The sequence below is a fragment of the Montipora foliosa genome, chromosome 8 (genome assembly GCF_036669935.1).
Source record: "Montipora foliosa isolate CH-2021 chromosome 8, ASM3666993v2, whole genome shotgun sequence".
NCBI lineage: Eukaryota > Metazoa > Cnidaria > Anthozoa > Scleractinia > Acroporidae > Montipora > Montipora foliosa.
Window position 1 is genome coordinate 22,512,264 of NC_090876.1, and position 11,861 is coordinate 22,524,124.

The following is an 11,861-nucleotide window of genomic DNA, read 5'->3' on the forward strand; positions in this document are numbered from 1 at the left end:
CTCCGGCGAGGTTAGTACCTGGATGGGTGACCTAAAAAATATACCACTTTGTAACAGAAGCGTAGGACCAAAAATTCTATTTTAACGCTCAAAAATGCGAACTAAGCAAGGTACAGATTTTGTTAGCTTGCTTTATGCAAAAAATATTGATGCAAAAGTAAATAAGTTTTGATACACAGTTTTTAGGAAGAGCAGAAGGAAGTTCTCAGGACGGTCGATCGAGAATAAAATATTTTGCCATCAGCAACAACATTTACGACATGAGAACAACATTACATGTAATTTTGAACCGCGAATATAAAAAGTTACCATCAGCGAAAACCATTTTGGGAGATTTTTGCTAAGTTGAATTTTGTCATTGTACTTTTGGCTGAACAAGTAAATCGCAAAATCGAAAGTGACATCGAATTCAGCGGGCTCCGTGATCAAATTACCGCGGCGTGTTTACTCGCGAAACAGTGACACATCTGTGTCAAATGATGGCATGATACCGGGTTTTTGTTTTTGTTAGTTTTCTTTTTCTTGCAAGTGTTATGATGTTTGACAAGAAATGTGCGAATTCAACACAAAAGATCACAATCGCCTAACTCTTGAGGTTGACCATTGTTTCTGCGAAGTCAACAATTTACTCTCCAAGACGAGGTTATTTATCACCGGGTAATTCCATCGTTTTGGAAATAGCAGCTACTTCTTTATTCATCAGCGTCACAATTTTTTACTGATTTTGGGGCTCATTTTGTTGAAACTCAAGCACGCTTCCAACAGACCTGTTTATTTTCGTGAACCCTTCCTGCTTACAGAGTAATACCACAAAAATCCTCCCGTATCACATTTCAACCCAGGTATGCAGATTTGTTAAGCTCGAAAATTCAATACACAACATTATATCAAAATTCACAAAGGCAGAAAATATCACAAAATCCTTTTCCAGCGAAAAATTACTTGAAACAAACAACATATTTGCTATTAGAGGCAAAAAACCCTTCCTATTTCAATTGCGTTCGTGCAAACAAGAGACAATCCCGTGTCACAACGCATATGTAATTAAATAAATTTCTGACAGTTCACATCAAACCTTTTTCGAAAGAACCTTGACCGTAAATAATAAAGCACAAAAGAGACAACAAGCTTTCATTCAAATAATACTTCATTGTCACATTTCCATTTTTACTGGGTTGCCTATGGCAAACCAGTCGAGGTCTGCGTTGATTTCGTCGTTTTTTAATTTTTTTTTCCGTGTCGGTAAAAGTCTTGCCTGTCACTCCCCTGCTTAGTGGTGGCTTTGCGCATAGAGCCTTCTGCGCGTATTTTCTTAGGATCGAGAGGGTAGTGGGAAATGCGTAGATTTCTCTGGTGGACACAGTAGAACGATTAACTTAACCAGCAATGGCGTCGAAAGTCATGTAACGCGAATGACGTTTTAGTGGATCTTTGAACAAAATATATCCTTATGAAGCTCATGAATGGCAGATCAATTGGATATACAGGCGGTGGAATCTTAAAAGCGACGAGTAATGGACTTCGACAACAATCTATCGCCCGTCGAGCCGAAATCAAAGTGAGCTGTATTTACCTGAAGTACATGGTAATTTGACACGATTGAGTTTCTTGCCTTTACGCACGCAATGAAATAGGAAGAGGTTCTCGCCTCTAAGAGCAAATATGTTGTTAGTTTCAATAAATTTTTCGCTGGAAAAGGATTCTGTGGTATTTTCTGCCTTTGTGAATTATAATATCATGTTGTGTATTGAATTTCCGAGCTTAAGGTTGAAATGTGATATGGGAGAAGTTTTTTAGTATTGCTCTGTAAGCAGGAAGGGTTCACAGGCCTGTTGGAAACTTGCTTGAGTTTCAACAAAATGAGCCCCAAAATTAGTGAAAAATTGTGACGCAGTTGAATAATAAAGTAGCTGCCATTTCCAAAATGATGAAATTACCTGGTGATAATTAACGTCGAACGCGTCTTGGAGAGTAAATTTTGACTTTGCATAAACAAGAGTTGTGCGATTGTGATCTTTGTTTTGAATTCGCTCATTTCATTGTCAAACTTTATAACACTTGACAGAAAAAGAAACTTACAAAAACCCGGTATCTTGCCATCATTTGACACAGATGCTTCACTGTTTGGCGAGTAAACATGCCGCGGTAACTTAATCACGGCGCCCGCTGAATTCCGGCCATGTCACTTTCGATTTGGCGATTTATTTGAACGTAGCAAAAATCTCCCAAAATGTTCGTCGCTGCCAACGTTTTCATTTTAAGGCTGCCTTTAGATCACGGATAAACAGAGACTCTTTAATTTTACAATGCATATCTGATCGACCAGTTGCTAATATTTTAAAATGATCCCACTTAATTCTATGGTTGGTTAAGAAAACATGATCAGCAATTGCAGATTCGTGACAATTTGTAGTTAGGGCTTTAAAATGTTCTCTTTTTCTGACACGTAATCGGCGTTTTCTTTTCCCTATATAGTAATCATTGCAATCCTAGCAGTTTGCTCTGTACACTACTTTTGATCACGGATAAACAGAGCAAACTGTTGGGATGCAATGTTGTTGTAACATACGAAACGTTAAGTTTATAAAAGTTATGCAGTTCAAGCAAATGTTTGTAACCACTGTTTGCGTTTTATTCTTATAGCCTTGTGTTATCATGGGGGAAAAACATTGGAAAAAAGGCAAATTGCGGAAGATCGGCTCGTCGAAATATTGAAATAACTTTGCTAAAAGTACATTTTAGAATTTAGAAGTAAGTACCTTTTATAATAATTTTATATCTTTTGATAGCAATTGACATTTTGACTTTCTACTTCGTTATCTGCTCATTTTTCACTAAAAAAACATCGAAGTAACTTGTGTAATCATTCTACTTTACTACTTTACTACTTTTACTACATTCAATGAACGTGAAACAAATCATCTGTGTGGCTAAGATGTTCGTTTTAAGGTGGCTGGTACCAGTTTTCGGGTTTTTGACGACTTATAACTTTGAAAGAATAGAACATAAAGGCGGACCAGAGCCACTGTAATATTTTGATAAGGTTGGATTATATAACTTAGACTTGACCAAAAGCAGCTGTTATTTTGTCATCAGCAGTTACCATGGCAACGTTACACAATGATTTTCCAGCCCTGATTTTTAGCGTATGTCACTAATAGCTAAAAAATTAACCCGGTGACCCCGTGTTTTTTTTTGTTTTTTTTTTGGCAATAGCTTTTGGCATCTGAAAAGGAAAATGCACAACAATTCAAAAAGAATTTTACGGAGCCGATTTCTTGAAAACTTGGAAAAACGACAATTTGCCCAAAGTAGAAATTTCCTTCCGTAGAATTTTTTAATTTTTTTTCTGACGCTTCCTCTCAATAGTAATATTATATTGAAACAATAAAAAGAAGGAGTCACCGGGCTTGTTTTCGTGCAAAAGCCTTCGTGAGTTCCGTTATTCCTACGCATCAAAAATAAAAATAAAAATCCAGACTTTATAAGATCAGCAGTTGCTCATGAGCCGTTTCGACTACCGCTGACTGCGTCGTGTGTCCGCGCGGGCACCTAGTGAACCGTTCGATTCCAAATGTTTGCAGACAAAAAATCATTTACAGATCTTTACAGTTGTCGTTGCCGTTCAAGACAAACCTCCTGGACTTACTCTGAGGATTTCTTCACAAATTCTGGGTAGATTTGCCATGTTTTTGTAAAATAATTTCAAAAAATGCCAGGCACTATTACAGACAGATAAATAAGCATCTTCCATCGCTGATATTTGAGATTTTAATTCACAAACAATTCGATATTAAAAAAAAGATAAAGATAAAGATAAAAATGATAAATGCTTTGTTTGTAGTGGAAGTGCACTTAGCTATCAAGCTAGTTTACAGGCACCCCACTTTTAACAATGTGAAAGAAACAATTCAAGCTTAACAGAAACATTACTAAGAACCTCACTCATAATATTTTCAACTATTTTTCACAAATGTTCCTTTCTTTATGACTCGGGGATTATATAGCAATAGAAGAGTCAACAACCTTCACACCAATACAAAAGTTACTCTATTCTACACTAATTTTAAAGATTACTTAATATTAGTGATGTACTTGTACACAATTGTGTTGCAGTCTACTTGTATGGTAACAATGAAACGATATTTTTCTTAAAAGTAGAAAACTATAATTTTGCTTTTGCTTCCCTACTATTGCTTCAAGAAACTTCTGAAGACACCAAGAGACACTCACCTTCTTTACAGTTTGAACAAGATTTCAGGTCATTTCGCAGAACTTGAAGTTCAGTCAGTCTTGTACCACAAATATCAACCCCATGTTTAGGTTGCTGTAATGAAAATATATTTGCTAAGCTATTTACTTTCTGATATTTAAATTTTTCAAACTAAAAGGCAAAGTGACAGGAAGGAAATGGAAATGGTCGATCTAGCTAATTTGCAACATTTGAGCCAACATTTGGCACGGTGTTAACGACGTAACAATATATATTTATCGCATAAACAACATACCTGTGACCTCGTTTCTATTTTTCTTGGAGGTTCAAAGTCTTGTTCCTCTTCAGGGTGATTTTCGTTGCCTTGGGTTATGCATTTTTTTGCTCTGGTCAAATTTGCTACGGATTTAATTCGTCGTTTGGAAGCATCCTTTGTGTCGCCTGAACTCGTAGTTTGGTTTTTCGTCTTCTCTATCTCCTGCATACGCAATATTCGTCGAGCAAAAAAAATACAACCCATAGAATGTGGCGAAGAAGAACAAGCAAAATGATTTCTGTTTGTGTGTCCATTCTCCATATTTATGTCCACTTTGCGAGTCCTTTATACGCTCCCTATGGCCGTCACGATCGATCGAGTTGCCTTTGAAACTTGGGAAACATTGAATTCCAGAAACAATTTTTCTTAAGTACACAGAATTGACAAAAGTTGTTCTAGCAGGTAAAGTCTCTTTTAAATGAAAATTTCGTCTCCAACAGTACAAAAGTGTCCTTGCGCGAAAAAAGCCGCACGCCGACATATTTGTTTTGGTTTTTCGGGTTTTAAATCTCGCGCCTGTATCGTGCGTGTTACTCACACATGACGCAACGAAGGTGACTTACTCCCCGCGCGAGGAAACTGGTGCCAGCCACCTTAACCTCTCGAACTTGTGTTGTTTGCCCGCTCAGAAGTGTGTAGCTAATTTGCATGATAATAGCAAATCCAACATGGTGGCCATCGTTAATAAAGTCTATTGAAAAGCAATTTACATAATTGTGGAAAATGCCTTGAAAATATGATAGTAAAACAAGAACAGGAACATTAACTAGAAGGCAACATTTCGTCGTCATCTTTTTTATCTACGTGGTTCTCTCAACGGTACCTTGAAATACCATAAAATAAGAAGAAAACTCGGTTATTATGTTCGGATCGCTAATTATTATTATCTGTGAATAACTGTTGTAAATATGATCGAAGATTGTTTGAAAATGTTGATACTGAGACTATGCTTTTGCTTTCCGAGGTTGTGTCTAGCGATTTGTGGGCCGAGTCTGTCTCCTCAGTTTCTGATTTGTGTCCGACAAATCGTCGCCCCTGTTTCTGATTTGTGCTTGAAAAATCGATTTCTGACACAGACAATATGATTTTCTATCAGATACTATTATCTTTGATTTTCATAGTAAAAGGAATCGCGGTAAATATTCGAAAATTGCTCACCTTCAATCGAACCACACAACACTTCGATACCGATGTTCGTTTGTGACTTTCCGCCTCGTGACTCAAGTTACCCAGAACACCTCGCGAACTCTGTGAACAATACCGATACCACCTTGCGCGCTCGGTTGAGCAAATCGAGATTGCTTTCCCCTACAGAGTGTTTTCATTCACGCGATCAGTAACCTTGTTTTTCCACAGAAGCAAAAGAAAACGTTTGCATGATAATAGTGCTCAATTCCGGAGGATTAGTTGCGTACAACAACTTGGCCGCCGTGACGTCACGTTAAAACGCTCTGTACAATCATAAATACTTTTGTCCTTTGGCCATTTCAATTTCAATAGGAAAAGAAAACAAACAGCGGTTACAAACATTTTTATTTTATACTTGACGTTTCGTATGTTGCAGCATACATCATCAGAAGTGACGGTTAAAACTGTTACACAGAATTTTAAAAAACTAGAGCGAGGAACTGGTGACTAGTTAAAAAGTGTGATAACAAAATCGTAACTTCCGGTAGACGATTCTTCCGGAAGAAATTAATAAAGAAAAAGCTTCTCACTACCAATGTTTTCATTGAGAGAGGGTTTTAAATCGCTGATTAATAGCGTTTCTTTAATTTTACACTGCAAGTCGGACTTTCCAGTTGCGAGGATTTCAAAATGGTCCCATTTGATGTTATGACCGGTAGAAATTGTATGGTCTGCAACAGCAGAGGCGTGGCCGACTTGTGTAAGAGCTTTGAAATGCTCGGACTTCCTGTCATGCAATCTTCTTTTTGTTTTGCCGATGTAGAAGGAATCACAGTCCCAACAACTGGCTTTGTACACTATTTTTGATCTTTGAGAACGACTGAAACGATCTTTGTAGGGAAAAAAAGACTTAACCCTGCAAGTGTTTTGAAAAATAACCCTAAGATTGACACAACCATAAACTTACTAATACAAGATTTAACACGTCGAGTAAGAGCTTCACTTTGAAAGCCCAAAAAAGGCAAGACAAGAAAGATATCTTTCTTAGGAACAGTGGTGGCAGGTTCAGCAGACCTGTTCTTTTGTCTGTTCAAAACATCATTAATGTTATAACAAAGAACGCCTCTTGGGTAACCATTTTGAAGGAGAGTGTTCTTTAGATCGAAGAGAGTCGACTGTAACAAGGAAGAACTCGAGCAGATGCGTAAGCAGCGATAGGTGAGGGTGTGGATTAAATTTATTTTATACTTTCTAGGAGTGAAAGAGTCCCACTCGGTGTAGAGGCCAGTGAAAGTTGTTTTGCGATCTACTGTTGTTGTGAAATTGTTGAGATTGCGCTTAATGCGGACATCTAAAAATGGAATCTCCTGGTTTTCTTCAAGTTCCATTGTAAATTTGATATTAGGATGTCTGGTGTTAAGAAAATGTAGAAAACTGGCCGCAGTGGCTTCACTGTCGAACAAAGAAAATGTGTCATCCACATATCTAAACCAAATGGAGGGACGAGAATCTACATTAGCCAACCATTTCTGTTCAAAGTCACACATGAAAATGTTAGCTAATACTGGGCCTAGCGGAGACCCCATTGCAACGCCATCGATTTGGTCATTGGTAGTGAGAAGCTTTTTCTTTATTAATTTCTTCCGGAAGAATCGTCTACCGGAAGTTACGATTTTGTTATCACACTTTTTAACTAGTCACCAGTTCCTCGCTCTAGTTTTTTAAAACTCTGTACAATATCTACCAATTTTCATATTTTCCCTTTTTACTTGGGGGCTTCTAGGTTGCCTCCACGGGTTTTGGCCTCTGGGGGCATCTATTTTCTCGAGATAAGCATTATCAAGGGATAAACAATTATCTCGACATACTGAAAATTATCTCAGGATAAAACATTACCATCTCTAAATAAATAAAAAATTGTCTGTGGTTTTTGTGAAGAAAATAATCCGGACGAAGTTAAAGCTTCAGAGCTTCAGACAATTATTTCAAGATAAATAAAAACTAGAAATGTCATCTATGGGCCATCGTGCTTTTTAGATATGATTGTGTCATATAATTTGTAAGAACTATTTGTTTTGCTAACTCGACACGCGTGTTCTTATTTATATCTTATTTATTTATGTATTCTTATTTATGCCCATGTCTCTCAACGGGGACCTCATGATGCAGGATCTACCACAACGACTCCAAAGAAAGCGTTTGTTTGAAATTCCGATTTTACTTTTTCAGACTTTTTGAAAATGATTATTGATTATTCTATTTCTTTCAACTTAGAAAAAGTAAATGATTTATTTATGAATTAAATTAAGTAAATTAAATTTACTTGCTGTATTGGTTTGCTCAAATTTTCCTAAATCTTGGGATTTGTTCATTTCACATTGTAAATTTGCGGCAAACAACCGTTAAGAAATGTATAAAACCGCAAGCAATAAAAGTCGAGTTTCGTTTATTGATTTACCAATTGCAACTAAGACTGTACATTATAGGCTCACAAAAAAGCAGAAAAAATAAATTTAGAAAAACAAACAAAGAAATACGCGGTAGACTGACTGTAAGCAAAAAACGTGGAAAAGGGATGAAGCTAGATATGAAAAAAGAAAAAATGAGAGAAAGAAATTCTTCAAAGAATTAAGATTTTAGGGAAAGCTAAGTAATGTTTGGATACTTCGCCCAATCGCCGCAATGGAAAAGTCCATTAATTTCTTCTGATTGGAGCAATCCCTTCCATGCTCATGGCTACGAAAATTGCTTGGCTTAACGTTTCGACTCAGTTTTAAGAGGAGTCTGTATCTTAATTTATGAAAAATTTTTAACACTCTTTTTACACTGTCAACAAGGCCACTCGCGGTCAAACCGCTGCAGTCGGTTTGAGAAATGTCATTCATAAAGTTTTATACCGAGAATTGTGATTGATTTTAGCGAGATTACCGTGGCAATACATGTTTAGTGGCAGGGGCGTTGTCGTTTACGTAGCCTGTTGTGGTATATCGAAGGTCGTTGTTTGATGAGAAAGAATGTAATAAGTTTATTTATAGTTGCTTGTGTATAGATCTCGTCATTTATCTTTGAATTCCTTAGTTTATTATATCAATCATCTTGGTATCTTAATTTGTTGTTTTGTTCACTGGTTTGTTTGTTGCCCTGGCCCGGGCCCAGTTATTCAAAGGCTGGGTAACTTTATCCAGTGGCGCTATCCAGGGCTTAAAATACACTTCGAGTTAAACATTGACAAATGTTACTTAGATGTAGTACTTAGAGTATACATAGTCACAGTTACGCGAGCAAAATCTTAAATTTTTGCACAGACTGAAACTGTAGGATAGTGCCTTATCCACCAGATAAAGTTATCCTACCTTTAAACAACTGGGGCCTGTCTATCTATTCATTTCTTTTCCTGTATCGGCGTGTCATTTTTAGGTGAAGGTGGAGACTTAACACTGTTCATGACTGGAAAGAAACCACGCCCTAGTACTGAGCCTGTGTACAGTGGAGGAAACCACAATGATTTCCCGGTTGACAATGAGTTCGATCGTCATAGTTACAGCGATTTAATTACTGCTTTTGCACAAAAAACTCGAATTTTGCTGTCGCAAAGTTTGCACAATGGAAACTTAAGTGGATATCTCGGAAAGTCTGACCTTTACAGCCCAACTCCTGCCCGCGCTTGCGGGATTGTATCAGATTATGATAGCTTTATTCAGTTGGTTGAGGACATGTGGAACAAGGGGTACTATATATATTCCCTTGCATGTGACCGGCGACATGGATTTGGAGTGTTTTTCATGAAAGATATTGGCACCAACCAATCCATTTTGGCTGGCACATCGAGTATCCAAGGAATGTTGAACAAAGGTTTCAAAATCACTGCATGTGCAGCCCGTGACTCGACATTTTACCTCGTTATGACCAAGGGCTCAAAGGAATACAATGGCAAAGCACAGTCATGGTTTACAAACGACTCATGGAGTGACGTTGAGATACAAATCCAAAAGGGTTATGATGAACAAAAAGGGATAAGTGGAATCTGTTACTCAGTTTGTCTTCACAAGTATTTTGTGGTGATGACCGAGGAACCGTCGCAGTTGCAGGAATTTGCATGGTTCAATACCAGCTCTGACGCTGAAGAATGGATTGAAGAAAAATATGACGAGTATTTACATGCGATCGGAGTAAGTGTTCCTGTTGAAGGCAAATTTCTAGCTGTAGTTACTAAAAATGAAAATTTAAAGGTGACCTGTCGGTTTTGGAATTTCCCTCTGAAATAAGAGCGAAAGCGTGTTCAAGATGCATGGTAGAGAATCATTTACTTGACCTTTACTGTTACTTAAGGTATCTTCCCTTAGGTTCTATTCAGAGAACAAAGGAATTATTAATTTAAGCCTTATTCAACGATCCAAGCTAAAAGCCTCCAATCTACGATTAAAACCAAGCGAGGTTAGTTTAGTTTTTAGCATTTGGATGTGTATTTCAAATTAAGCTGACTCGGTTCAGGGGCTCCTAAAGACCAATTTGTTGAAAAATGTATTATTACATCCAATTGATGAAATGTTATTAAGGCATTTCAGGTGTTTTTCAGTGTTACTGGGAAAAAAATTGTTTCCCAGCAAGACACACAAGAAATTTGCCAGCTAGCCAGCTAAGTAAAATTGGTTGGTTTCCCAGCCAGGAATTAAATTAATCAATTAATTCATTAATTCATTAATTAGAATAAATAAATATATATATATATATATATATATATCTGTCTGGATTTACAAAAAGGTACTTCCTAATGCTGTGACAATTACTTGGCACTTTGAGATGCCCCCCCTCCCCCCCCCCTGCCCCCCAAAGTAACTTTGGTTTGGCCTTATAAGTGCTAGCTAACAAATAGATCATAGCTTGGAGCCTGTAGAATTTACACAGGCATCTCTTGATGGAGCCCCCCTCCTTGGTTCTAGAGCGTCCCAATGGCTTGATGTGCTGTTTTCAAGCGAAATTAAAGGAGGCACCTTTTTCGATATTCAGTCAGATATGACGATGGCTAAAGAAACTTGCCCAAGAAAATTCCATTCAGGTTGAGGTTTTCATTGCCCACAGCATTCAATTCGTTTTCATTTCACCCTGATTATTATTAGAGCATAATTGAGCAGACGGTGGCTAAACCGGCAAACTTGCTCAAGAAATATTAAAATACAATAAAAAACGTTCTCTGGCTAAAAATTTTGAAAAAGAATATAAGCTTTCGGCTGTCGATCTACAGCCTTCCACGGATAAAACGTTGAATGTAAATTAGTGAAATATATACAGAAAAGGCGAGATAAAAATGATAAAAAGAACAGAGTAAAGGTATGAAACAATAGCCACCATTTTTCATACCTTTACTCTGTTCTTTTTATCATTTTTATCTCGCCTTTTCTGTATATATTTCACTAATTTACATTCAACGTTTTATCCGTGGAAGGCTGTAGATCGACAGCCGAAAGCTTATATTCTTTTTCAAAATTTTTAGCCAGAGAACGTTTTTTATTGTATTTTAATATGCCTAATCCTGGCTGCGCTTCAATTTTTAATTGCTCAAGAAAATTCCACTCAGCTTTGGATGTGCATTGCTGGCTGCCCAGATATTGTAAGAAGTACTTAGGAGAGAAGAGATGGTTGTGTTAGAGCTGTATCTTACCTTTTATTGCTCTTTAAGAACCTTAACTTCTGGCTCAGTCTGACCAATCTGAGAAAAAATGTGAATAATAAGTATTGTAGGCACAGTTTTATTTGACTGGGGAAAGATCACATAGATATTACTTTTCTGTACGAATATTAATAGTGACAGTTACTTGCTAATGAGAGTCATTAGTACTCAAAGTATAGCCCCATCCTGCAGTCAAAGTTGGATATTCCCAGATGCTCTGGAACCACCGGTCAGCGGTTAATTATGTACCGAAGCTTTCATGGATTAACCTCAGTGACGATTTTAAATTAATAGATTCTGTAAATATTTTAAATCAAGAATTGCGAGGCAACCTTTTTTAAAGTGGTACTATGATCAAAAATCAGTTCCTTTTTATCTTCAGATTTTGAAAGCGTGTTCGCTTAACACCTAACTGGCAAAATTTTGAGCTTTGAGTTTTATCCAAAGGATAATTATTTTGAGTGTAAGTTTTGGATTTCACGGTCCGCCATTACTCACGTTCAAAACTGACCGATTGGACCTCGGAGGGTTGGATC

The 11,861-nt window shown here is 37.2% G+C and overlaps 1 protein-coding gene across 3 annotated transcripts in view; it reads left to right on the top strand.

Moving 5' to 3' along the window:
* Positions 1–10,892, top strand: part of LOC137968006 (uncharacterized) — a 136,243-nt gene extending 125,351 nt beyond the window's left edge. For all 3 annotated transcript variants that reach the window (XM_068814617.1, XM_068814616.1, XM_068814615.1), the window contains exon 3: positions 9,075–10,892. In XM_068814617.1, the coding sequence (XP_068670718.1) occupies positions 9,075–9,922 (848 nt within the window). In that variant the 3' untranslated portion in view covers positions 9,923–10,892. The remainder of the gene's footprint in view (positions 1–9,074) is intronic.
* The last annotated feature ends 969 nt before the right edge of the window (positions 10,893–11,861 follow it).